At 38.3% G+C, this 27,427-nt stretch overlaps 1 protein-coding gene across 4 annotated transcripts in view; it reads left to right on the top strand.

Moving 5' to 3' along the window:
• NLN (neurolysin) overlaps positions 1-27,427 on the top strand; it is a 138,158-nt gene that overhangs the window by 27,875 nt on the left and 82,856 nt on the right. For 3 of the 4 annotated variants that reach the window (XM_043976921.1, XM_043976918.1, XM_043976919.1), the window contains 2 exons: positions 18,938-19,197; positions 27,096-27,244. In XM_043976921.1, the coding sequence (XP_043832856.1) occupies positions 18,966-19,197; positions 27,096-27,244 (381 nt within the window). In that variant the 5' untranslated portion in view covers positions 18,938-18,965. Of the gene's footprint in view, positions 1-8,603; positions 8,631-18,937; positions 19,198-27,095; positions 27,245-27,427 lie in introns of those variants that run through there. The other variant, XM_043976920.1, reaches the window with a different exon arrangement.

Genomic DNA, 27,427 nt, shown 5'->3' with positions numbered 1-27,427 from the left:
AGCCAAGTTTGCTCATGATTATTTCACAGCACTGTTTCATTGTCAACATTTTTCAACTTATTCAAATGAAAGATTGTAACATCAATTTAATTGTGGAGATCAGTGATTAAATAGCAGTCACTTAATGGAAATTCCTTTTAAAGTCAACTCTGTTGGACTACATCTGTTCTGCCAAGTAGAGATATTAATATACCTGCCAGTACTATCCCTTTTCTGAGGAATCATAAAGGAATAAAGAATCAGTACACCCCATTGATTTAAAAAAAAAAAAAGCTTAAATTGTTTCATAGAAGGAACTTGAGAAAGGTTTTACAGTCTTCAGAGAAAACACTTTCCTGAGTGGTTTACAAATAGCCAAAGATGAGCTTGATTAATTAATTAAAGGGGGACAGATGAGAGAGCAAAGGGTAACTACCAACTTATTCCTGGTTTGGGTGGCTCCTTTTTTCTTTTATAAGATTGGGAGCATCTAGGTGGTGCAGTGAATAAAGCACTGGCCCTGGATTCAGGAGGACCTGAGTTCAAATCCAGCCTCAGATACTTGATACTTACTAGCTATATGACCCTGGGCAAATCACTTAACCCCCATTGCCCTGCAAAAAACAAAAACAAAAATGATTAAAGCTGTCCAGGCTCTGAATGGGGTGAATACTTCAGGAGAGACCCCAGCCATAACCTTTGGAACCATCTCCCTAACAGTGTTATGGATAACATTAGAGCAGTCATACAAATCAAATCAAATGCACCTTATTTACATTTGTCTACCCATAGAACTTCAAACAGACCTGGAAGAAGATCCAGAACAAAAGCACTTCTGTAGCTTTTCTGTTATTTATTATTTTATTAGGTTTTACCCTGTTAAATATTAAGAATTTTAAGTGGAATTATATCCATTGCTTTGTGTATTTGTTTCTGTTGGTAACTATTAACATTTGTCATTACAAACATTTTTTAATGCATCTACCTGCCATACTTTTCTGCAGGAGTGAAGCTGAGTAGAAGTCATAAAATCATTAAATGTCAGAGCTGGAAGTAAGCTCAAAGGCTAGTCCTTATCTAAAACATAAATCCCCCTGCAACTTCTGGGCCTCAGTTTCCCTGATCTGTCATATGAGAAAGTTGGATTAGATGACCTCTAAGGTCCCTTCCAGGTCTAAAATCTATGAAACATCCCTAACAGATGACCACGAAGTTTCTGCTTAAAGACAACTTCAGTGATAAGGAAAGAACTCCCAAGCTAGTGCATTCTACTTATGGGCTTTAATTGTTAGGAAACTTTCCTCATATTGAGCTAAAAACAGTTTTCTTATAGCTGCTACTCCTGGTTCTTCCCTTTGGTAGCAAAAGGATTGTCTAATCCATCCATTCCCCTCTATTAATAAGAATCAGATTTGCCTTCCTCCTCGTCTCTTGTGATATTTAAAATCTAATGTGTCCTTACCTGCCCCCCCTCAAACTGGGGGGGGGAAGAACTAGCTAAGATTTACTGATAAATTCAGCAGCAATTTAGGCTTTTAAGCATTTATTAAAGTATATTGGGGGGGGGGGTGGCTAGATGGCACAGTGGATAAAGCACCAGCCCTGGAGTCAGGAGTACCTGAGTTCAAATCTGGCCTCAGACACTTGACACTTACTAGCTGTGTGACCCTGGGCAAGTCACTTAACCCCCATTGCCCTGCAAAAAACAAACAAACAAAAAAAGTACATTAGGGGTTAGCAAAGAGAGAGAGAAAACCGACTTCCCCTAGCTATCCAAGAGGGAACACTTGAAGTTCCTCAAGTTAGGAAACCTGTCTACTCTCCTCCTTCTTTTGCCACCATGAGCTTGTTCCCAAACTAGGGAGCCAGCCTCACCTTCCTCCTTCTCAAGTTGATTGGTTGAGGGTGGTCTCCTGTTGATGTCTTAGTCCACAGCCTCTGAGAGTAACATCCTACTCAGGGCCAATCAGGTGTGGTCTGGATTTAATCAACCTTAAGTAGGTTCTCAGTCTCTCAGTCTCACCCAATTCAATCAATTCCAAATCAATCTTCAGGTGAGGCATCTGCCAAAACCCATTATTTTCTCACACTCCTCACCTACATTCTGAAAAATAAAATGCTTATCAAAACAAATGAAAAATTCTACCAGCTTCTCTGCCTTGATCATAGAGAAACCTATAACAGATGTCCAGATAATGAGACTCTCTAATCACAGCCAAATTCTGTCTCAGCTTGTTGTTGTCAACCATACCAGCTTTCTGATCTATATTTGAAACATATCATCAATCTGACTGGGTGGTCTTCTCAAAATATTGTTTCTTTTTCATTCTCCTTTGATCCTTACCTCTAAGTTCTCCACCATAATATGCCTCTCACTTCCTTGGATTTCAACACAGGTGTTGAAATCATATATATATATACCCCATCAGCCTTGTCAGTCTAATCTATTCTTTTGCACAATATTTAACCTTCTATTGCTGTATTCTAGTCATGAGTATCATCCTACTAAGCCTCAGTATTATCTATGAACTCTTTTTAAAAAATAAAAGCATTTTATTATTTTCCAGTTACATATAGAGATAGCTTTCAGCATTTGTTTACATAAGATTTCTAATTTCAAAATTTTCTCCCTCCCTCCTCCCCAACAGTAGGCAATCATATATATGTATAGGTATAGGTATAGGTATAGGTATAGGTATAGGTATAGGTATAGGTATAGATGTGTATATATACCTATACATATATACACACATATACACATACATAACAACATTTCTGCACCAGTCATGCTATATGAGAAGAATCAGAGCAATAAGGAAAAACCTCAAAATAGAAAAACAACAGTACCAAAACCAAAAGAAATAGTATGGTTCAATCAGCATAAATATTCCATAGTTCTTTTTTTTTTCTCTGGATTTGGAGAGCCTTTTCCATCATGAGTCCCCTGGAACTCTCTTGTACCATTGTATTGGTGAGAAGAATCCAGTCCATCACAGTTATCTATGAGTTCTTAATACAATACAGTAAAAACTCCTTGCTTGTTACCTATATATTGCACATTAGTATGGTTATATGAGGTTTTGAATATTGTTTCTGCTTCTCTTCCCAGTTATTGATACCTATGAATTACTGGCGAGTTTTGCTGCTATTCCATGCTATATTTTCCTGCTAGGCATATATGGGGTGTTCAGGGAGGACTAATACCTCTGGTATGAGGGCTTATCAAGCCCTCTTCCAGGCTGCTCACCCACCTTTGGCATCCAACCAATCACCCAACTCTCACCTGTGGCTCCAAGAATGCATGTTCATCAGCCACATCCCTGTAAAACCATCTCAGCAAGGGCAGCTAGGTGGCACAGTGGATAAAGCACCAGCCCTGGATTCAGGAGTACCTGAGTTCAAATCCAGCCTCAGACACTTGATACTTACTAGCTGTGTGACCCTGGGCAAGTCACTTAACCCCCATTGCCCTGCAAAAACAAACAAACAACAACAACAAACCATCTCAGCAGAAGGGTTAAACCAGGTTGAGGGTAACCAATGGGCCCCAAATGCATCAGTGAGTTAGGGGAATATCTACTCCAAGAATGGGAAAACTTCCCTCCATTGGAGGGAATGAATGGATGAGAACAAATTTTTTCAACACCATGAAAGTTGCTGAAGCAGGCCATGTGGAGTGCTTAGAGCTTGGTCAGACACCCATTGAAGAAGCCAAGGTCTTCCACTGCATCCTGGGCCATTGCCAGTTATCCTGACTTTTGTCTTCCCACTGGATTTCAGTGACTCTGGAAGAGAGAGTGAGGCTGACAATTTTTCAACTCTGCCTCTCTTAAATCCAATTTATTCATAAGTCAAGACATTGCCCTAGGATGTCATTGATCCTCTTTGAAGTTTAAGCACAAACAACAACCTGTGAATTACTGGAGAGTTTCCCTGCTATTTTCCTTTTAAAATCTGATGCTCTCTTTGGTAATAGGCCTATTAGTTGTATTTGGACATATTTCTGACCCTTAAACCATTTTCAGTTTAAGACTTTCTTGACAGAAGAAATGTGTGACAAATGGTAGTCAGAGTTCAGTGATTTAACTTAGGGGTACAGTGACACTGTGTGATGCAGACAGGTAAGATGTACCCTTGACATATGTAGGTAGCTGACTTTATATTTGCAAAGCTACATTAGAGAAGAAAAAATTCAGTTAATGCATTTATAGATAACATCTATAAGTTGACTAATTGAGCATCACTTAGGTCATTGCATCAGCTTTTTAAAAGTTTAATTCCATTTTTTAATGGAAAAAAATGTTTCCTCTCCCTCCTACTACCCCTCATTGAAAAACAAAAACAAAACCCTAGTAATAAATGTACTGTCAATCACAGCAAATAAATACCCAAACTGGCCATTACAGATATAGACACACATAAATACATATATACATACACACATAATACATACACACATACATACTCTTGAGTCCATCACCTTTCTGTCAGGAGGTAGGTACATTCTTTTTTTTTTTTTAATTTATTTTTTTTAGAGAGTCAATTGGGGTCAAGTGACTTGCCCAGGGTCACACAGCTAGTAAGTGTTAAATGTCTGAGGCCAGATCTGAACTCAGGTCCTCCTGACTCCAGGGTCGGTGCTCCATCCACTGTGCCACCTTGCTGCCCCGGTAGGTACATTCTTTATCATGAATCCTCTGAAACTGTAATTGGTCATTTCTTTTATCAGAGTTAAGTCATTCAAGTTAGTTGTCTTTACAATAATGTTGTTGTACAAATTGTCCTACTAGTTTTGTTCACTTCTATCTGTAGCATGGGGCAGCTAGGTGGCACAGTGGATAAAGCACCAGCTCTGGATTCAGGGGGACCTGAGTTCAAATCCAGCCTTAGACACTTGACACTTATTAGCTGTGTGACCCTGGGCAAGTCACTTAGCCCCTATTGCCTCTAAAAGAGAGAGAGAGAGAGAGAGAGAGAGAGAGAGAGAGAGAGAGAGAGAGAGAAATACTTCTATCTGTAGCACTTGATACAAATCTCCCCAGGTTTCCCTGAAATGTACCCTTTATCATTTCTTTTGTTGTTGTTGTTTTTTGGTGGGGCAGTGGGGGTTAAGTGACTTGCCCAGGGTCACACAGCTAGTAAGTGTCAAGTGTCTGAGGCTGGCTTTGAACTCAGGTCCTTCTGGATCTAGGACCAGTGCTTTATCTACTGCACCACCTAGCTGCCCCCCCCCCCTTTATCATTTCTAACAGCACAATAGTATTTCATCACATTCATGTGTATACCATAATTTGTTCAGCCATTCCCTAATTGATGGGCACCCCCCTTAACTTCCCATTCTTTGTCAACACACACACACATACATTCACTAATATAAATCCCTTTGTACACATAGGTCCTTCTCTTTCTTTGATCTCTTTAGGGGTACCTAAAACTTTATAACTAAGATGAAGCATGATAGACTAGAAAAAGCTATTTCTCTTTCTTTTGGGATTCAGAGGCTTCAAGTCTTGGCCCTGACACTAGTTCCCTGTGGCAGGCTGTGTAACCTTAGACTAATCATTTAACTTGGCTAAACCTTAATTTCCTCAACTGGAAAATGAGGTTGCTGGACCAGGTGATCTATCTGTAAGACCCCTCTTAGGTCTCGATTCAATCCTATTTAACTTTTGTTATTTTGTTTGCCACTTGTGACAATAACCATTTCATTTTCATCACATAGCATTCAGCAATGACCTCTGAACTCTTATGATAGTCTTAGTAACTAACTTATTACACCTCTGAGCCATTCATGTTTTCTTCAATTTTTGGCACAGAACTAAGGTGCCTAATTTGATGTTTCTATGCTTCCACAACCAACCAACCAGTCAACATTTATTAAGTGCTTACGAGGTGCCAGGCACTGTGAAAGTCAAAAATCACTTTTTTTCTATCAAAATAGAAAAATGTGGTTTATGACTACATTAATAAAATTGCCATGTAGTTCTTGACAGTTCTCTTTACAAAACAGGATCATAACTTGAGTTGGAAGAGACCTTCAAAATATTTCATCTGTCTCTTTTTACCAAGGCAAGAAGGTCAGTCCAAGCCCAAATTAAAAGGCTGATATTAAATGTGAGAAGAAAGATAGCATAGCCAATAGAGAGCCAGGCTTAGGTAACAGGTAGTTTTTGCTGTGTGATTCAGGAGAAGTCAAATTCTATCTTAGTACTCCAGGCAACTAAATAAAACTAAGCTGCAGAAAAGTTGTTAATTTGCATAACACCTACCTCCCAGGGTTGTTGTCAGCATCAAATTAGATAATATCTGAAATGCACTTAGCACAGTGCCTGGCATACAGTAAGCATTTAATAAATTTATTTCTTCCTTCCTCATGCTTGTCTCTTTCCTTAAGGATGATAGGTGACCAATTGGAGGGCTAAAAAAAAGTTAAGGACGCCAATTCTCCAATTCATTAGTCATTCTTTTAAAAAATATTTTTTTTTCTTTCCCCAATTCCATGTAAAATTAAATTTTGAGTTCCAAATTCTCTCTCCCTCCTCCTGTCTCATCCCCCCCCCCCCACACACACACAATGGTAAACAGTCTGATATAGGTTATAAATGTACAGTCATCTAGAAGGAAGGAAGGAAGAGGGGAGGTGGGGAATGAACGCAAGCTTTAGTCAGTATTCAAACTCTATCAGTTCTTTCTCTGGACATGAGTCCTTTGGGATTGTCTTGGATCATTGTATTGCTAAGAATAGCTAAGTCATTCACAGTTGTTTATTGTACAATATTACTATTACTATATACAATGTTCTGGTTCTGCTCACTTCGCTCTGCGTCAGTTCACACATCAGTCATTCTTACAGTATGTTTGTGGGCATTGGTTAGTATGACTGAGCATTCCAATATGCCACTTACCACCCATATTCTTTCTTGGGTACTAAACTGTACAGGATCTGTTCTTCATCATCATCAGTAGACATAATTTATTGAGTATTTAATTATATGTCATTAATATAGAGCATATGTAGAGCCCTTTGCAGACAGCTAGGTGGTTCAGTGGATAGAGTGCTGGGCCTGTAGTCAGGAAAATAATCTTCTTGTGTTCAAATCCAGCCTCAGACACTCACTAGCTATGTAACCCTGGGCAAGTCACTTAACCCCGTTTGCCTCAGTTTCCTCGTCTGTATGAACTGGAGAAGGAAATGGCAAACTACTCCAGTATCTTTGCCAAGAAAACCCCAAATGGGATGACAGAGAGTCAGACCGACTGAACAACACAGAAACTAAAAAGAGCCCTCTGTCTTTTGTAAGTTAACTCTATCAAATAGATGGGATATATACCAATAGTAAAATAAAAATTCTGAACTATTTGTGAATAAAGATTTTGGTAAATGTTACTGCTAAAAACTGAATAATCCTATTCCTTGACCCTTGTTTGAGAGATTTTTGCTTAATACGAAATAATAAAATATAATTATTTTTCACTGTATAAACTATAAACTACTTTTTACTGTTATGGAAATTTCACAGCTCCCTTGGTGGAACTGCCCTGAGAGTCATGTCTGAAGGGTCATCTCTCTAAAAAAAAAAAAAAAGATTCAGAGATGAATACCTACCTGCCCATTCACAGTACCCAGACCTCCAAAGATGGGTCACAGTCCATTTTCATGATATGGATTTTCACTTTAACAAGAAATGGCTAAACCAATAATTATATCTTTAAGGAACTCAGAAGGGACTTTTAGAGGTCATCATGTCCAGTTTCTTCATTTTGTAGATGGGGACCCTGATGCCTGTAGTATTTAAGGAATTTGCCCTGGATTAAAGAAGTAATAAGTGGCAAAGCCAGGATTCAGACTCAGGTTCCCTCCAAATCCTGGAGACTTTTTGCTATGTTTAGCCATACTGAAAAATGTCCTCAATTGATGAGCAAGTTAGTAAATTAACACACTCTTGTTATGTTTACAATTCTATTCCCAGAGGCAATTATTTGCTTTAGTAAAAACCTTTTATGTTTACTACAGTTTGGGTATAAAAAAGTATTAGCCGAACCTGCATCTCTGCATTGAAATATAAGATTTGTGAAGTTCTAGATGACAAGACACATTTTGGTTTACTAAGTAACTATAATCAAGGTAGAAGGTTTTTGCAATTACCTTTGAGATTAGAAGTGTAAATATAAGCACATTTTATGAGTTAATTGTTCCTCTGGGCTTTGGAGGTGAATCAACATTGGTCTTTGGTCATAACAAATACAGAAAGTGCAAGTCCAGCTGCGGGGTGGAGTTTAGACAAGATAAGTACATAATTGGAGGGAGATTTGAGAGAAGGGTCTGCAGAATTACCAGATTGGATGGGCTCTGGACTGGGTCAGATTTAAGGAATTATTTAAATAATAGGAGAAAAAGCATTCACGAGGTCACAGCCCTGCTCTGGAGGAAGTTAGATTTAGAGGAAAATCAGCACATAAAGGAAGCTGATGAGCCTGAGATAAATAGGGAGGTAAATGTGGGTTGCACAGTATCTGACACATAGTAAATGCTTAATAAATGCTCATTGAATTAAATTCTATTTGTTTCAAATCACTTTACTCAAGTCTTCTTTTTTTTTTTTTTAGTGAGGCAATTGGGGTTAAATGACTTGCCCAGGGTCACACAGCTGGTAAGTGTCATCTAGCTGCCCCAAGTCTTCTTATTTTAAAAAATCCTTAGCATCGCTTATGGTATAATAATATGCCATCATATCATATATTCCAACTTCTTCAGCCCTCCCCCCAATCTTTGGACACCTTTATTCCCAGTTTTTCTGCCATTACTGAGTGTTGCAGTGAATAATTTGTTATATATTACATCTTGCTTTCACTATGCTCAGTAGTGGGAATTGTTTTTCATTTTTCACTATTATATACAACACAGCTATAAATACTTTTGTAGAAGGAGCTCTTTGTTTTCTCCTTAATTACTTCTTTAGTGAGTATTCCCATGAGTGAGATCACTGAGTCAAAGGTATCAAGTGTTAGAAAATATGTATTAGGAGCAACAAATGCAAGAGAAAGTTTAGAATCCTCATATCTATTGTAAAGAATTAATGTATTTTGTTTTGTTTTGTTTTTTGCAGGGCAATGAGGGTTAAGTGACTTACCCAGGGTCACACAGCTAGTTAGCGTCAAATGTCTGAGGCCAGATTTGACTCCTGAATTCAGGGTCAGTGTTTTATCCACTGCACCACCTAGCTGCCTTCATATCTATGTATTTTAAACTCTTCTTGAGAACCAACTTATGAGACTCTAGACATGGTAAACACTGAATATATTTCAATATTCAAAATCTGACTGGCTATTAATTTGGGACATAGAACAGAATCAACTATCTGTGTACTGCCAGGCCATTTACTTGTTAGGAGTATCAACAAAGTCAATACCAAATTAGAAGAATAGAAATGAGAACATGTAGCAAACAATTAAAACATCTTCATTTTGGCCTATTTAAACAAGCTATTGAAATTGAAAAGTGGAAAATGGATAGAAGGAACAAACATTGACACAGACCATCACAAATTTAAAATAGAAATTTCTTTATAAAAAAGTCACCTAACCCCCATTGCCCCACCAAAAAAAGAAAAAAGATGATGGTATTACCTCATAAAATAGTTAGAAACCCCCCCCAAAAAAAAGTTTTCAGAAAGCTTAGTAAGATAGTCATTTAAACCAAATTCTGTTAAAAAGCATTTAAGGATAAAATTGGAAGGAAGACAACAAACAAAAGAAAAATAGAAAAGACCTGTAAAGATTTCTATAACAAAGTCTTCCCTCCATCACTGACTGTGGGACTGCTGTATTGGGACTCCAACATAAGTCTCTGACATCCTAGCTGTGTGACCCTGGGCAAGTCACTTAACCCTCATTGCCCTGCCCCCCCCCAAATCTCTGACAAGCTGATTGGAGAATTAGATATAGAATTATTAAAAAAAAAAAAGATAAAAAGAGTGGATAAGCAGTGGGACTAAGCTAGATATACATAAAGAGCTGTACTGGAAGAGACATAATTTTGATGGTGTTAAGGAACTTGGTATCAAGATATGTGAAAGAAGAGAGAGAATACTAAAGGATTGGGGGGGGTGGTTCACAGACTTTATTATCACAAAAAAAGCCAGTCAAGAGAATATCATTGGGGGCAGCTAGATGGCACAGTGGATAAAGCACTGGCCTTGGGTTCAAGAGGACCTGAGTTCAAATCCAGCCTCAGACGCTTGACACTTACTAGCTGTGTGACCCCGGGCAAGTCACTTAACCCTCATTGCCCTGCCAAAAAATAAAATATCAGTGACTACCAACCTATATGGCTACTTTAACAAATGTTTGCTCATTCTGTATAAATATAAAAACATGTTTAGGGCAACTTTCATAAAAGAGAACAATCAGGCTTTAACAGCTTATATTTTATAGTAAATCGTACTTATGGTCTTGTAACCATGCAATTAGCACAAAGGTGCAGGGAATGTAATAGCTTACTATGCTTGTTCTTTGTTGACTATAAATAATCATTCTTTTTTCCATCTCTCTGCCTTTACGTAGGTTGCCCCTCTGCCTGGCATGTGCTTCTTCCTCATATCCACCCTTTTTAAAAACATCTTTTTGATTTTTTTTCAATAAATGAAAATCTACCTGCTCTCCTTCCCATCTGCCTGCCCCCTCCCATATTGCCAAAAGAAGAAAAACAAAACCCCTATTACAAAAATGTAAAGTCAAACAAAACAAATGCATGAGTCCATCACCTGTCTGTCAGAAAATAGGTAGCAGGGGCAACTAGGTGGCGCAGTGGGTAAAGCACTGGCCCTGGATTCAGGAGGACCTGAGTTCAAATCCGGCCTCAGACACTTGACACTTACTAGCTGTGTGACCCTGGGCAAGTCACTTAACCCCCATTGCCCAGCAAAAACAAAAAACAAAACAAAAAAAAGAAACTAGGTAGCACATTTCATCATGAGTTCTATGGAATCATGGCTGATCATTGTGTTGATCAGAGTTCTAAAGTCTTTCAAAGGTTTTTGTCTTTATAATAATCTTGTTATATATAGACTGTTCTGGTTCTGCCTAATTCCCTCTGTATCAGTTCATAGAAGCCTTCCCAGGTTTCTCTGAAATTGTATCCTTTATCATTTCTTATAGCACAATAGTATTCCATCACATTCATGTGCCATGATTTATTCAGCCATTCCCCAGTTGATGCTACCCTCTCATTTTCCAAATCTTTGCCACCACAAAAATTGCTACAATAAGCATTTTTGAACATGTGGGTCTTTTTCTTCTTTATCTCTTTGTGGCATAAACCTAATCTCATTGATTCAAAGGCAGGGAAGAAGCTTGTATTAAGTGCTTACTATATGTCAGACATTATTTATAATAACTTTCATGGAATAATTTCAAATTGTTTTTCAGAATGGTTGGACCTTGCGGGCAGCTAGGTGGCGCAGTGGTTAGAGCACCGGCCCTAGAGTCAGGAGTACCTGAGTTCAAATCCAGCCTCAGACACTAGACACTTACTAGCTGTGTGACCCTGGGCAAGTCACCTAACCCCAAATGCCACACACACACACACACACACACAAAAGAATGGTTGGACCAGTTCATAGCTCCTCCAACAGTGCATTAATCTGTTTTCCCATGTTCCCTACAGTATCTGTAATTTTCCTTTTTTGTCAACTTTGCCAATCTGATGAGATGCACTTCTACCTCTTAATAGCTTCCTTCAAGGCTTAACTCAGATGCTATCTTAAAAAGCCTTTTCTGAGCCCTCCAACTGACAATATTCTTTCCCTCCTCAAATTATCTTTCATTCAGTTTTCTGGATACATGTTTTATCCCCTGTAGAATATAGCTTCTAGAAGGTAGGAAATGGTTTTCATTTTCATCTTTGCATCCTCAGCCCCTTGCACATTGTAAGCACCGAATAGATGTTTGTGGAGTTTTTAAATTGAATTTGATTCAGTGGAACAAAATGTAGCCTTAAGACTACATTTGGAATTAAAGACAGTGTTTTATCTAAACTTTAGCTCTTCTCACCCTATTATCTGTACCAGATAACAGTTCTTTTGCACATTAGGTGAATATCATTGATTTAGCTAGGTTTCTTGCCCCCAATTTGCTTATAATAGTATTTGAGAGAAAAGTCATAACATTCATGAACCAGATATCAGTGTTGAGTGAGTCTCAAAGGGAGTGTTATAGACAGTAAATGAAACAGGAATTGAAGACCCTGGTAAGTAATAATGTCAAGGAGACATTTCAAAGAGAAATTTTGACTTCAGGTAAACTTTGAAAAAAAAATTCATCCAGTTAGGTGAAAAAAGTCTGAAAACATAATCTTCAAAACATTCTGCAAAACACAGTAAGAGAATAAACAACTCAGAGCTGTAACAAATCATGTGGCTAAATGAAATGCCCCTGCAACATCTTCATTAGTTAAAACTTAAACAGCCTGTCTCTGCTTTGTTGTTTAGTTATTTTTCAGTCATGTCTGACTCTTTGTGACCTCTTTTGGGATTTTCTTGGCAAAGATACTGGAGTGGTTTGCCATTTCTTTCTCCAACTCCTCATTTTATGGATGAGGAAACTGAAGCAAGTGGGATTTAAGTGACTTATCCAGGGTCACATATCTAGTGTCTTCCTGACTCCAGGCCCAGTGTTCTATCCACTTGGCCATGTTGCTGCCCTGTCTCTGCTTCATAAGCATTTTATTTATCCTTTGCAATGCAGGAAGCACCATCCCTCACTACTCTTTCCCATAAATTTTGATGAAGATTCTGCCTTATTTCAGGGTTAGAAATAGCATATTGTTATTTAGAAAGAAAGAAAGAAAGAAAGAAAGAAAGAAAGAAAGAAAGAAAGAAAGAAAGAAAGAAAGAAAGAAAGAAAGAAAGGAAGGAAGGAAGGAAGGAAGGAAGGAAGGAAGGAAGGAAGGAAGGAAGGAAGGAAGGAAGGAAGGAAGGAAGGAAGGAAGGAAAAGAAGAGAGAAGAGAAGAGAAGAGAAGAGAAGAGAAGAGAAGAGAAGAGAAGAGAAGAGAAGAGAAGAGAAGAGAAGAGAAGAGAAGAGAAGAGAAGAGAAAAGAAATAGCATATTCACCTGTATCTGGGAATGGTTCAGACAGTGGAAACAGTTAAAAATGTCAGGGAAGAAATGAACTGTTGGTAGGACCTAATAATTTTTAAGAGAAAAAAAAATTCGGGGTTTAGTGTAATAATCTCTTTTACCAGGACTCTTGTTTTCAAAGCATTTGTGTATCTCATAGCAACTGAGGGTCACACCTGCCCCTGTGCTTACATGTAGTAGTTAGGGTTGGCCATTGGAGGAAGTTGAGGAGTGATGCACTGTCTTAGCCCTATTCCCAAGGGCAGCAAGCACAGCTGTTTTCCTGCCTTTAAATGCCCTATGTCTCCTAACACAGGTGCTGTTAGGTCACAAAGAGTGAGGGAAAGAAATGTCCAGGGAACCACAGCAAGGTCGAAATTTTAAAAATAAACAGAAGGGAAAGAGGGGAGGAACAGTTAGGGCAAAGTAAAGTGCCAAAGGAATAAACTTGAGACAAGAGAGACAAACAGGTGGAAGTGTTTTAAATAGAAACTTGGTTGGACTCCTTTTTTTCCCTCCAGATCATTTTGTAAGTGGAAGGATAAGTCCTTAAGGGGATAAGCTCAGTCTTTTACCACAAGAAAATGAGAAAAGAAGGAATCAGAGGGGAAAAAAACCACACCAAAAACCCCAGAGAAAGGAAACGAAAGTTTTCTGTGAAGAGGGAAAATGATTTCTTTGTCTTTTGGAGTTTTGTTTTGTTTTTGGGGGGGGGGGGTAAGGCAATTGGGGTTAAGTGACTTGCCCAGAGTCACACAGCTAGTGTTTTCTTGTTTTTTAAACTAGTAACTAGGAGGAAAAGTGCTTTCAAAATTGTTCTTTTTCCCCTGTATAAAACTTTATAAAACTCGTTAATAAATTCAGAAAGGCGCTGCTTTTTGAATGTGAAGGTAATAAATTCAGAAACAGGGCTGTGATCAGTCTGTCTCTGTAGTAAAGGTGGAAGTAGTCATTCCTTCACTAGGATAGCTAAATAAAAATCAGATGTTTGTATCATAATCAAAATTACATACATGGTAGGAGTGAAATTACCACAGATGGAGGCTGTCCTGGGAAAAGTCAGCTTAGACCATAAAACTTGTACTCCTGGGGTGAAATGTTGCGTAGAGTACAGCCAAACTTCAATCAGAATTCCAAATCATCTATTTAAATTTACATTTCTAATTTACTTTTTCTTTTTGCTGCTGATGTTTGTCAGATAACTGCTGATGATAACTTCAGCTGTCAGTCTCTTTTCCTTGCCTTAAAATTCAAAATGTTATTGTTGTTTCCATAGAATTTTGGTAGTTGGTAGTTGTGTTGAATAGCTGCTCAACTTGAAAAGAAAACCTTTGTCTATTTAGAATTCACATATGTACATGGAACAAGACTCTGGACTTACCCTGTTAGCACTTAGCACTGTGCCTCGTGCTTTCTTTCTTCCCCTTTCCCCTTTCCCTTTTCTCCTTTCCTGTTCCTCTTTTCCCTTCCCCCATGTTCCCAGGTTCATGATCAGGTTCCCAGAACAAGGGTAGCTAAATCTTCTCTTACGGTTCTATGAGTACCCCTGAAAAGTGTGTGGGGGGGGGGGGGGGCGTTTCTCCAATGCTATAGGCTTGAGCACCCATTTTGGTGTGTTGTTCCCTAATTTCAATCACCAGTTATATTTGTAGTGGGGATGGATTTTCAAATGGATAGTGAGATGTCCCAAAGAATTAGAAGACTCAGTGACTCAGTTTCCCAAGTTTTATTAAAATACTGTGCAGGGGCGGCTAGGTGGCGCAGTGGATAAAGCATCGGCCCTGGATTCAGAAAGACCTGAGTTCAAATCTGGCCTCAGACACTTGACACTTACTAGCTGTGTGACCCTGGGCAAGTCACTTAACCCCCATTGCCCTGAAATACAAAAAACAAAAAACAAACAAACAAAAATACTGTGCTGACCACAGGGAGAATCACCCAAAGGAGAGAGGTGTCGCCAATAGGGGGATGAAAATGGTTTTATTTATAGTGAGAAAAAGTAGGTTATCTCCTCATTATCTTAATCTCCTCCTTAAGGAGGTCTTTGAGAGGTCTTATCCTCATTTGGACTTCCTGGGGTCCTAAGACAATGCCCAAGGAGGGTACCTTTTTCCTTGGAGGTGTGTTTTGGGGGTTTACACATCATAAGGTGAACCTAAGGACACAGTTGGCCTTCTCTGCCCATGTTCCTAAAGACAAGCTTAAACTTGTCAAAGCCAGAGGGTCTCTGTGTTTAAGATACCTTTTAAGATCTGGTTTATGGGTGGCCTGTCATCTAGAAATATTAATGGCTATTAATGGTTAATGGTCCCTGGTTACTGTCTGTTGATGGTGAGGGTTGATGAGAACAAACCTTCTGGGTTACTGTATGAACACAAACCTTAGTTTCTCTGTTAACCCTTTTAGGTACTATTAATAAGGACTCAAGCCTCAGTTTATCTGTTAACCCCTTTTTTCCTCCTCCATCATATTTAGTATCTCCCTTATATTAATGATTGACCTAGTGATTAGCTCCCCATTACCATGTAACCAATCAACATCAATATTTACTAAACAAATGCAGCAAGAATCAAAATATATATCCCACCCAGTTGTACACTCTCCCACCTAGGGCACACTCTCCAAACCACTTTGGTCCTTGGGGGAAGTGGGTTCAAACTTAAAGCAGTTCCTTAAAAAAATGTACCTTGCCAAATTAATTCCCAAATATGGCATAGCCAATGAATGAGTTGTTTGCTCTTAGCTGTTATTAATCTATTGGGGCAAGTAGGTGGCAGAGTAGATAGATCACTGGCCCTGAAGTTGGGAGGACCTGAGTTCAAATTTGACCTCAGACACTTACTAGCTGTGTGGCCCTGGGCAAGTCACTTAACCCAAATTGCCTTAAACATTCAGAGCCATCTCCAGTCTTCCTGATGTATATCTTGCCACTGACCCAGATGGTTCTGGAGGAGAGAGCGAGGCTGTTGACTTTGAACAGCCCTTCCTCACTTAAAATTCAGTGCAAGTCATGACATCTGTCATGGTTTTCTTCGAGAATGAAGGGGGGGGGGGGAGGAGCAGCTAGGTGACACAGTGGATAGAGCACTGGCCCTGGATTGAAGTTCAAATCTGGCCTCAGATACTTGACACTTACTAGCTGTGTGACCCTGGGCAAGTCATTTAACCCCAATTGCCTCACCAAAAAACAAACAAACAAAAGAAGAATGAAGGACACAGTCTCAGACACTTGACACATACTAGCTGCGTGACCCTGGGCAAGTCACAACCCTCATTGCCCCGCAAAAAAAAAAAAAAAAGACAAACACTACCAACCAACCATTAATCTATTACTTTGCTGAGTCAAGCAGCTTCCTCCTCACTGGGTTTGGCAGCTAGTAAACTCTGGCACAGAATCTGGCATAAAGACATAATGTAGCCCTTTCTGTTTCCAATACCCCTCCACCCAAGGCAGCGAAGAATAGAGCAGGGACAGAAGCAGGACTATTAGCACTTGATGCTATGGGAGTTTTTTGTTTGTTTGTTTGTTTTGTTCTATGTTGATCCTAATGGGAGAGTAGGTCCCTGGTGCTCTCTCCACCCAGTAGTTTACAATAGTTATTGTCTCCTCATTTAAGCACAGGGAAGAAGGAAAAAGAGAGGAGTTTGCTTCCATGGGAGTTTTTTGATTGCATGCCCAGTTCCAGTTCAGGAAGCAGTTGAAAAGGCCTTTTTTCCCCCACTACTCAGTAATTAGACAGGAAAGTCTTTAGCAGGAATACCTGTGTATGCTACAATTGTGCATGCTCACAATGGCTGGGTTCCAATTGATTCAGTTTCCCAAGCATATATGTTAGATTGGAACTTGGTTAAGTTAGTGGAAGAGAAACTTATCCTTCAAAATTCCAGGATATCTGGGGTCTCAGACATGTGAGCGCCACCCTGACTGCAATGGTACATGCATTACTGAACCTCACCTTTTAGATCCTGTTCTTTTATATGCATGGCTTCCCATAAATCATCCACTGGAGATCCATCCATTGTGCTGGAGGCCTTCCTCCAGGTCTCATTAACATTACATGGGCACAAAAGAAAAACCAACAACAAAAAAACCCATTACATGGGCACCAGTGCAGCACAAAAATGATCCATTTGTTAGCCCTCACCACTGCTCTATAAACCAGGCCCCTCCTTCTGTCATTTACTTCCTTGATGGTATCTTTTACACTACTTTTCCCATTTGTGTCTTTATTGGTCATGGGTATTTTTACCCATCATGCATTTCTCCATCACCCTTTGGGTGAACAGCAATTTTGATCCTTCAGTGACGGTGGCATTCCATGTTTCAAAGAGCATAGAGCTTCATTGGAAGGCTATTGATGCTAAAAATGAACTTAAAAAAAAGACAACCGAGAAAGCCTTGAGAACTCTGATCATTGCAATCATTAGAGGATCTTGATGCAACATGCTACTCACCTTCTGGCAATGAACTCAGGGTGTCGGAGGAGACATATAGTTTTGGATGTGGCCAAGTGGGGATTGGTTTTGCTTGACTGCATATTTGATAGAAGGATTTTGTTTTCCTGTTCTTCCAAATGGGAATGCTCATCTTATTTGGTATTTATTAAGTTCAATTTTTAAAAAAAATTTTCAATCATTGCCCCTATCAAGAAGCAAGAAAAAGCTTATGGAGTGGAGGGGGAAATAAGGAGGAGCAGGGGGGAGTGAATGAGCCTTACTCTCATCAGAACTGGCTCAAAGGGGCAGCTAGGACCGGCCCTGGAGTCAGGAGGACCTGAGTTCAAATGCGGCCTCAGACACTTAACACTTACTAGCTGTGTGACCCTGGGCAAGTCACTTAACCCCAATTGCCTCGCTAAAATTAAAAAAAAAAAAAAAGGAACTGGCTCAAAGAGGAAATAACATACACACTCAAGTGGGTCTTGCCCTGAGGGGAAGGGGATAAGAGGGGAGGGATGAAGGAAGGGAGGGCAGATTGGGGGAGGGGTAGTCAGAAACAAAACACTTTTGAGGAGGGATAGGGTAAAAGAAGATAGAAAATAGAGTAAATATCATGGGAAACAAATAGGATGGAGAGAAACACAGCAATAGTAACTGGGGGAAAATTTGAAGCAGAGGCAAGAGCAATGTAAGATGATGATGATGGTGGTGGTACTTACTTTGCTGGGCTATTGTGAAGAAAATTCTTTGTCAAGTATAAGGTACAATATAAATGTTAGCTGTTATTGTTGCAAAAATCAACCTAATGGTGTTTTGTAAGGAAACTCCCTTTAAAGTACTATGTAAATGTAGTTTACTATTAAAGAAATAAAAAGATGAGCAGGATGCTATCAGAAAAACCTGGAAAGACTTACATGAGTTGATGCAAATTGAAATGTACTGTATACAAAATAACTGCAATATTGTAAAATGATCTGCTGAGAATGACTTAATTATTTTCAGCAATGCAATGATCCAAGACAACTCTGAAAGACTTATGAAAAATGCAATCCATCTACAGAGAAAGAATTGATGGTACCTGAATACAGATGGAAGTATTAAAAAAAACATTGTCCCTTTCCATATAAAAGAATTATGTTCATTTATATCTGTTTTATTTCTTAATTTAGTGAGGAGGCAAGCATTGTTGCTTGGGCATTTGGACTATAAAGACAGTGCCAACAAACATGGTATGAGGAAAGGACTGGAGTCTGAGGTTCTGGATTCAGATCCCAACTCTGACTCTTTTTTTTGTTTGAGCTTGAACAAATTATTTCACCATGCTTGGATCCAGTTTCCTCATCTGTGCCTGCTCTTATGATCCTGTGACCTAATTACAGTTATTTTCTCAATCTTTTTCAGAGCTGGTGGTTCCAGGATTTTCTTAAGAATGACTTTAGGAAAAGATATTATGTCCCCTCTTCAACTGAGGTCTTCATCTTCAGCAACCAAAAAAAACTTTTTGAAGTGGGATTTGTCACCAGAACAAATTAAAGCAAGAACTGATGAGCTCATACAACAAACCAAGCAGGTGTATGACACTGTTGGAATGCTTGATATCGAGAAAGTGACATACGAGAATAGTTTGCAGGCTCTCGCAGATTTAGAAGTGAAATATGCAGGTGAGTATCAGTGCAATAGGGCATATTGTTTTATCTTTATAACCCATTATGTTATTCACAAAACAGAGTATTTAGAATGTAACAAAGCATTTTAAATTGAACTCAACAAAAATCTGGTCAGCACCAAATCTGTAGAAGCCACTGTGCTTACACTGGGGATCAATAGGCAAAATGGGTCTCAAGGAGCATGCCTTTCTTGAGGTCAGAGGTTCTTAACCTATTCTTTAACCTGTTAAGATTTGCTTTTTAAATATTTTGGTAACCATATTTCAATATAATTGGTTTTCTTTATAATCCTATGTATGTTATTACATGCAACATCATTCTGAAAGGAGTCCATTTCTGCTTCACCAGACTGCCAAAGGAGACCATGACAGAGACAGGTCCCTAGCCTAGGGGGAAACTGAATTTACAACAATAAGTAAATAATAGTTGGGACTTTATAGGTGTTTTTTTTTACACAATAGTTAGCTAATCACTTTGTATTCAATTGTCTTGTGTTCTGTTTTGCCAGCTTCTTCATTTTTTAGACTTTTTAGTTTGGTGATTTTCTTTCCAATTTCTCTCTAGATTTGAGGCTGCAAGCAATATGCCTGTAGTTGATAAGTTTGAACCAAGCATAACTTCTTAAGCAATTAAAAAAAAAAAAAAGACAACTAACTTTCACCTCCTGGACCCAAGTTCAAAATTCAATCATAACAGCTCTTAGCCATCTCCTACAGTCTTTCAACATCACAAATACCTAATGTAGGATGTTGGGTGTCCATGTTCTTGACTACCCATTTCAGCAGTGAAAGCAAATTCTAGTTTCAACTAGTTCTTTGTGAATAAGATAAGGAATATCTTTTCAACATTATTGTTTATTTAAAATCATTTCTAAATTTGTCTGTGCCTGTTTATGTTACTGATTTGAGATCATGATCTATTTAGCTTCCCTTTTAATTTTTTTAAGTTAATGTCAAAAAATCCAATCAAAGTCTTAATTGTATTATTAACCACATGCTTTTAAATGAATATTATGCATATTGGGCTTGATAATCTGTATTTTATTCTTTCTTTGGAAGGGAGAATGAGTTTATACTTAATAAGATCTTAATATCCTAATCATCACAATGTGGTGATGCCTAGCAATGGTTCATTTACTCAGATATTTACAATGATATCATAAAGGCATTAATAAGGGTTGTATTTGTTATGTATCTAGACAAAGTTGTGGTTCTTCTAAGGCAGCTGGGTGGTACCGTGGATAGAGTCCTGAGCTTGAGTCAGGAAGACTTTACTTCAGACTTAGCCTCTGCCTGCCTCAGTTTTTTCAACTGTATAATGGCAATCATAATAACATCTACCTCCCAGGGTTGTTGTGAGGATCAAAAGAGAAGATATTTGTAAAGCACTTGGTATAGTAGGTACTTAACAAATACTTGTTTGATTATTTCCCTTTTTGAGAGATCTCTACTTTTTGGAATTTCTCCATATTTTAGATGTATGAGTTTTACTTATTTTGCATTTTGGAGAGAGTGAAAGGAAGGAAAGAAGGAAGAAAACAAGCATTTATTAAGTACCTACTATGTGCTTTACAAATTTCATCTCATCTGATCCTCAAAACACTCTGAACTCTGCCCTTGAGATATATTGTCTTCTGTAAGCTCCTTGAGGACTTGAGACTATCTTGCTTGCTTAGAATTATATCACCAACACTTGGCACACTGCCTGTCAGACAATTAGCACCTAATAAGTGCTTTTTCTCTCAATGTATATACTATAAGATGGATTTTACCACAGCATTTAGTCAGGATTACTTCATGAATTTATCTCATAGGGGTGGCATGGAAGATCATTACTTTAGAGTCCACTGGAGAAGAGTCTTTCTAATCAAGTGCAAGAATGTATGACACAAGGGCAGCTAGGTGGCGCAGTGGATAGAGCACTGGCCCTGGAGTCAGGAGTACCTGAGTTCAAATCCGGACTTAGATCCTTGACACTTACTAGCTGTGTGACCCTGGGCAAGTCACTTAACCCCAAATGCCTCACCAAAACCCAAAAAACTTATTTAAAAAAAAAAAAGAATGTATGACACAAATGTGCTGTGTGATCATAGGTCATTCACATATTAAGGGTCAGAAGCCAAGCTTATAATAAATAATTCCTCATCCAAAAATCAGACCCAGTAAAGACCTTTGTCTGCATATCATTGCATGGGGCCAATAATCACTTTATTTATTTATTTCTGCAATTGTGACTTTGTATACTTTAATATTAGGCACAAGGATGCAGACATTACAGGCTTTTTACCATGTATTATTATACATGTAATTATTATACAGTTAATTATAGTTGAGAAAAGTAGGTGAGAAAACATATTAGTGGCTAAGGTCTTCTAGCAGGTATGGGCCTATATTGTAATAATAGAATATGTTATTACCATTACCATTAACAAGATACAGCATGTATAGTTCAATTTACACCTTGATATGGAAATAAAAGGATGAGGATGATATCACAAATGAAGGGATGCCTTACAATTTACCAAAAAAAAAAAGCAAAAAATAAAATAAAAACTGAAAAATAAATTCACCAAAGGGGTACGTAAGATATTTTCCTGGATATATTTTAGTTAGATGATGTAAATCAATCCTCATTCTCTTCCAAAGGTTATATCACACATGCAGAAGTCATTGGTAACAAATACTTTAAGATCATATTGAAATGTCATGGTATACAGTGTAATCCATTGGTTCTAGGACATTGATCCACAAATAATATAACTCTGTCTCATTTGTATTCAGTCTATCCCTCTCTACCAATTCCATTCTTCCTATGTTCAGATCTCCCCTCACTGTCCCTTGACCCTGATTCTCCAAGTGATTCTAATTTTTCCCTTCCATCACCAAGCTTATAGAATAATTAATCTGTATTCTCTGCCTTCACTGTCTTACCTCCCATTCATTCCTTAACCATTTCTACCTGGACTCTCATTACCACCACTCTAATGAACTCCCTAGTCACTGATTTTATCACCAAATTCATTGTTGCTGGGTTGTTGTTTTGTGGGTTTGTTTGGTTTTTTAAATTCTCATCCACTATGATATCTTTTCCCTTGGCTTCCATGACATTGAAGTCTCATGGTTCTCCTGTATGAGTGACACATCCTCCTCAGTCTTTCACTAAATCTTCATCTTCTGCTTCTTAAAAATGAACCAAAAAAATTCTTTCCTTGGCCCTTTCCAAAGGTCAAGAGTGAAAATCATCTTGGAAGTTATGGTTCAAGTTTAAAACAGAAAAGAGACCAAAGCCTAGTAGGGAACTCAAAAATCTCATATATTTTTCATGGATACCATTTTCCAGAAGTGAGTCTGAAGGCATTAGACATTGTAAGCAACAAACAGCATCACACACACACACAAATGAAACTGATTATCTGAACAGGCAGGAAACCAATGGTTACTAATATAGAAGTCATTTCTGAATCAACTGTCTATGTATAGTCATACCAACACCTGATTATACCAGAGGTGAAAAGATAGAGAAGAGATAACATCCCTAGCAATTAGAACAGATCATATTTAAACAAGTTGTTGATGCTTTAAAAAAAACCCCTCAAAATAAGATAAAAGAAAAGACATCGACCTTGATTACCATCATTTCCCTAAGAAGTTTAACTGATGTGGCACAGTCCTTAAGTAAGCAGGAGAAAGAGCCTAGAAGCTACTTCAGCCCTGCACCCGCCAAATTTATCTCCTTGCAAGGCAGGGAGACATGGAAACCAAAGTCAGTGCTAGTTTAGAAGGCAAGCTTAATTGTAAACATTACAGAGGAAGATGGCAGAAGATTTCAAGGAATATCACCTTACAGAATAGAAAAAGAAAAACAGAAGTGAAGAGAACAATGACCTGGACAGGGGACCTAACCAGTCAAATCTTTTTTTTTTTTCCTTTTTTTAAATTTAGGGCAATGAGGGTTAAGTGACTTGCCCAGGGTCACACAGCTAGTAAGTGTCAAGTGTCTGAGGCCAGATTTGAACTCAGGTCCTCCTGAATCCAGGGCCAGTGCTTTATCAGCTGTGCCACCTAGCTGCCCCTAAGTTATTTTTTTTCTTTTTTCTTTTTTTTATTTAGTAACCAGTCAAATCAACCCAAGATTGTTCACAGGTTTAGTTAGTTAAACTCCTTGGGAAAAGTTGTCTACACTAACTCCATTTCCTCCTCTCTGTTCACTTCTCAACTCTGCAATCAGACTTTTGACCGCATCCCTCAATTGAAACTGCTCTTTCCAAAGCTAGCGATCCCTAATTGCCAAATATGACAATCATTTTAAAGTCCACATCCTTTTCAGGCTATCTGCTGCATTGGACATTTATACCTCAATACTCTTCTCTTCTCTGGATTTTCATGACATTCCTCTCTCAAGGCTCCCATCCTGTCTACCTGCTTCCCAGTCTCCCTTTCCTGAGTTATCACCCACATCATGGCCCCTAAATGTGGATTTTCCACAACATTGTGTCCTGGACCCTCTTCTCTGGTTCCTATATACTATCTCTCTTGGTAACCTCATCAGATCTCATCTCTTTGCAGATGGTTATGTCCAGATCAACATATCCACATCCATTCTCTCCCCTGAACTTCAGTTCCATATCATTGGTAGGGGCAGCTAGGTGGCACAGTAGATAAAGCATCAGCCCTGGATTCAGGAGGACCTGAGTTCAAATTTGGTCTCAGACACTTGATACTTACTAGCTGTGTGACCCTGGGCAAGTCACTTATCCCTCATTGCCCCACCAAAAAACCAAACAAACAAAAAATCCATATCACTGGTGTTCTGATGGACATTTCAAATTGGATATTCCACAAATATGTCTTCTACTTAATATATATAAAACAAAACTCATTATCTTTCCCCATTAACACTCCTATCTTCCAAACATCTCTATTTCCCTTGTTATTATCATCATCTTCCATTCTTCCATGTTTGAAATCTCTACATTATCTTGTGCTCCTCACTCTCCCTCACTCCACATCTCCAATCAGTTGCTAAATCTTACCATTTCTACCTGCATATCTCTCACATCTGACCCCTTCTCTCTACTTACACAGTTACCACCTTAATTTAGACCTTCATCACTTCTTGCCTAGATTAGTGCAACAGCCTTCTAATTGGTCTTCCTGCCCTGCCTGTCATCATTCCAATCTGTCTCATACATGGCTGCCAAAGTAATTTTCACAGCATGCGGATCTGACCACGTGACTCCTACTTAAACAACTCCAGTGGCTTCCTATTGCCTCTAGGACAAAATATAAATTCTATTTATATACAACTTGGCCCCAACTTATCTTTCTAGGCTTGCTGGACATTGCTTCCCATCCTATACTCTATGATCTAGTCAAATTAGCCTTTTCTCTTTGCCTCACACAAGACATTCTGTCTCTCTGTACCTTTGCCCCCATCCATCTCCTATGCCTGGAACACTCTTCCTCCTTACTTCTACCTCAGAGAGACCTTCTTTTCCTTTGCAAGGAGCTCAAGCACCATATTATGTATGAGTCCTTTCCTGATTCCTCCCTACAACTAATGCCCTCCCTCCCAAACTACCTTAGAGTCTATTCTCCAACACTGTACCTCCTGTGCATAGGCCAAGATCATACAAGAATAACTGATAAGGTTACTGATAGTAACTGCAGATAAGGAAATGTTTGTTGTTGAGGTGGTTGAGGTGGCTATTGAGGTTGTCCTATATAGGTCAAAATGGAAGAACTCTATAAATGATAGGAACCAGGGCAGCTAGGTGGCCCGGTGGATAAAGCACCAGCCCTCCATGGATTCAGGAGGACCTGAGTTCAAATCCAGCCTCAGACACTTGACACTTACTGGCTGTGTGACCTTGGCAAGTTACTTAACTGTCATTGCCCTGCAAAAATAAATGAATGGGGAGCAGCTAGGTGACACAGTGGATAGAGCACCGGCCCTGGAATCAGGAGTACCAGAGTTCAAATCTGGCCTCAGACACTTAACACTTACTAGCTGTGTGACCCTGGGCAAGTCACTTAACCCCAATTGCCTCACTAAAAAAAAAAAAGGAAAAAAAATGAATGAATGAATAATTAATTAAATAAATAAATGGTAGGAACCTATCAATGGCTTTTTTTTTTTATAAATGATACTACAGGGCCTCCTTAATGAGACTTATAAATCATCCCAAAGAGACTTGCTTAATAACTAACATACACAGTAAAAAACAAAATCACATAAATGACAGATACATAGTGTACAAATGGCAGACAACTGAATAAAAAGCCCATTTATATATATATATATATATATATATATATATATATGTACATATATATGTGTATGTATGTATATTTATCCATGTGTGTATATGTGCATATATGTATGTGTATTCATATGCATATATTTATATAAAATTATATGTGTGTGTATTTCTCTAGGACACATACTACAAAAGGATATGGAGCTTGCCCCAGAACTAAAAAAGAGGAAAAGTATGGGCTAGATTGCATTTGTGAAATTACTCAGGGCTTTCTGTGATCATAGGCAGCTCCTTGACACAAAAACTCATCTTTTAATATCACTATTCTCAGGGAGGGGGGAGGGAGGGAGAAAAATCTGAAATTGTAAAGCTTGTATAAACAAAAGTTGAGAACTATCTTTACATGTAACGGAAAAAAATAAAATACTTTATTAATTAAAATATATATATATATCACTATTCTCCTGATGATAATATTAATAACAATGGCCTTTATTAAATAGATAACACTTTAATGTTTACAAAGTACTTTACAAATATTTTCTATTTGAGCCTCACAATAACCCGTTTTACAAATGAGGAAACTGAGGTTCAGTGACCCTTAACCAGGGTCACTCAGCTAGTATATGTGTGAGGCATGATTTGAACTCAGGTCTCCCTTACTGCAGTTCCAATGCTCCATCCACTGTGTCCTTTAGCTATCTATAGAATTTTGTCCCGAGTTCAAGTTTCAGCCTTAAATTACAAAGAGTGGAGTAAGTAGTGATTAACATTATCACCTAACAAGATGCTTAATTCTCATCTAGATTTTACCTGCCCTCCTAAATTTCAGTCCCACATCTTCAAACCTGCTGAACATTTTTATTTGGCTATTCTGTTACCTCAAATGCCAAATGTATAAATTAAACTGATTTTTCCCTTCAATTCAGGTTTTCTTATGGTCTGTGGTCATTATCCCAGTCAGTCATACAGGGTGAAATGATAATTTGTGAACTAAATACCTGGACCATTTAGCCATGGAATTAGATGAGATTAACTAGAGAGAAAAAGCATGTGTGTAGAGAAGGAAAAGAACCCAGGACAGAACTTTGGGGAGCTTTCATATTTAGAAAGCCAAACGGGCTATGCAATGATTCATGACACCTAGCAAAGCATTATAGTAATGATATCTGTGACATCTCTTATGCTGGGCCCTGAATTTCCTGGTACCTCTAATATAAGTGTTCCAAGATAAACCTGGCAGTAATCTCTGAAGTAAGCACATTTTCTATTGAGCAACATATTATTACTGGCCCCTTGGAGTGATGTGCAGCCAAAGTTTTGCCCTGATATCCCTAACTATATCATACACTCTTCAGAGCTAAATACCAGCTGATATTCCTTTTTTATCATCCGCAGGGCTTGCATAGTGCCTTACCCTTTGTAAGTGCTAAATGAATATTAGTTGATGATATCTCAGTATGTTGAAACCATGTTATATATGTGATTTCCTTATCATTTTGAGAGGCTTCCCAAGTATGTAAAATGGGAAACAAACATTAAAATAATAATTTGCACTTGTAGAAAATACTTTATTCAGCATAACACTCATTGGACCAGTACAGCATCACTTAAGATTTTTCTCTGCCAACAGTGGAAAGAAGCATGTTGGATTTTCCTCAGCATATCTCCTCAGACAAAGATGTACGAGCAGCCAGTACAGAAGCTGACAAAAGACTTTCTCGTTTCGACATTGAGATGAGCATGAGAGAGGATGTATTTCAGAGAATTGTTCATCTACAGGTAGATTTTTTTTTAATGGAAAAAAAATGCTTCATACATCAGTAATTTGAATCCACCAAGAGATCTTATTTTTAGATGCTTGTAATAATAGACATAATTAGCTATATTTATATTGTTAATTAAATTCATTACAAAGTGAGGACCAAAATGAAAACTGTGTCTTATGTATGTATAACTATCAAT

Source organism: Dromiciops gliroides, chromosome 1, assembly GCF_019393635.1.
Source record: "Dromiciops gliroides isolate mDroGli1 chromosome 1, mDroGli1.pri, whole genome shotgun sequence".
Classification (NCBI taxonomy): domain Eukaryota; kingdom Metazoa; phylum Chordata; class Mammalia; order Microbiotheria; family Microbiotheriidae; genus Dromiciops; species Dromiciops gliroides.
Note: the sequence above shows the minus strand (reverse complement) of the source record. Positions and strands in the feature narration are given on the sequence as shown.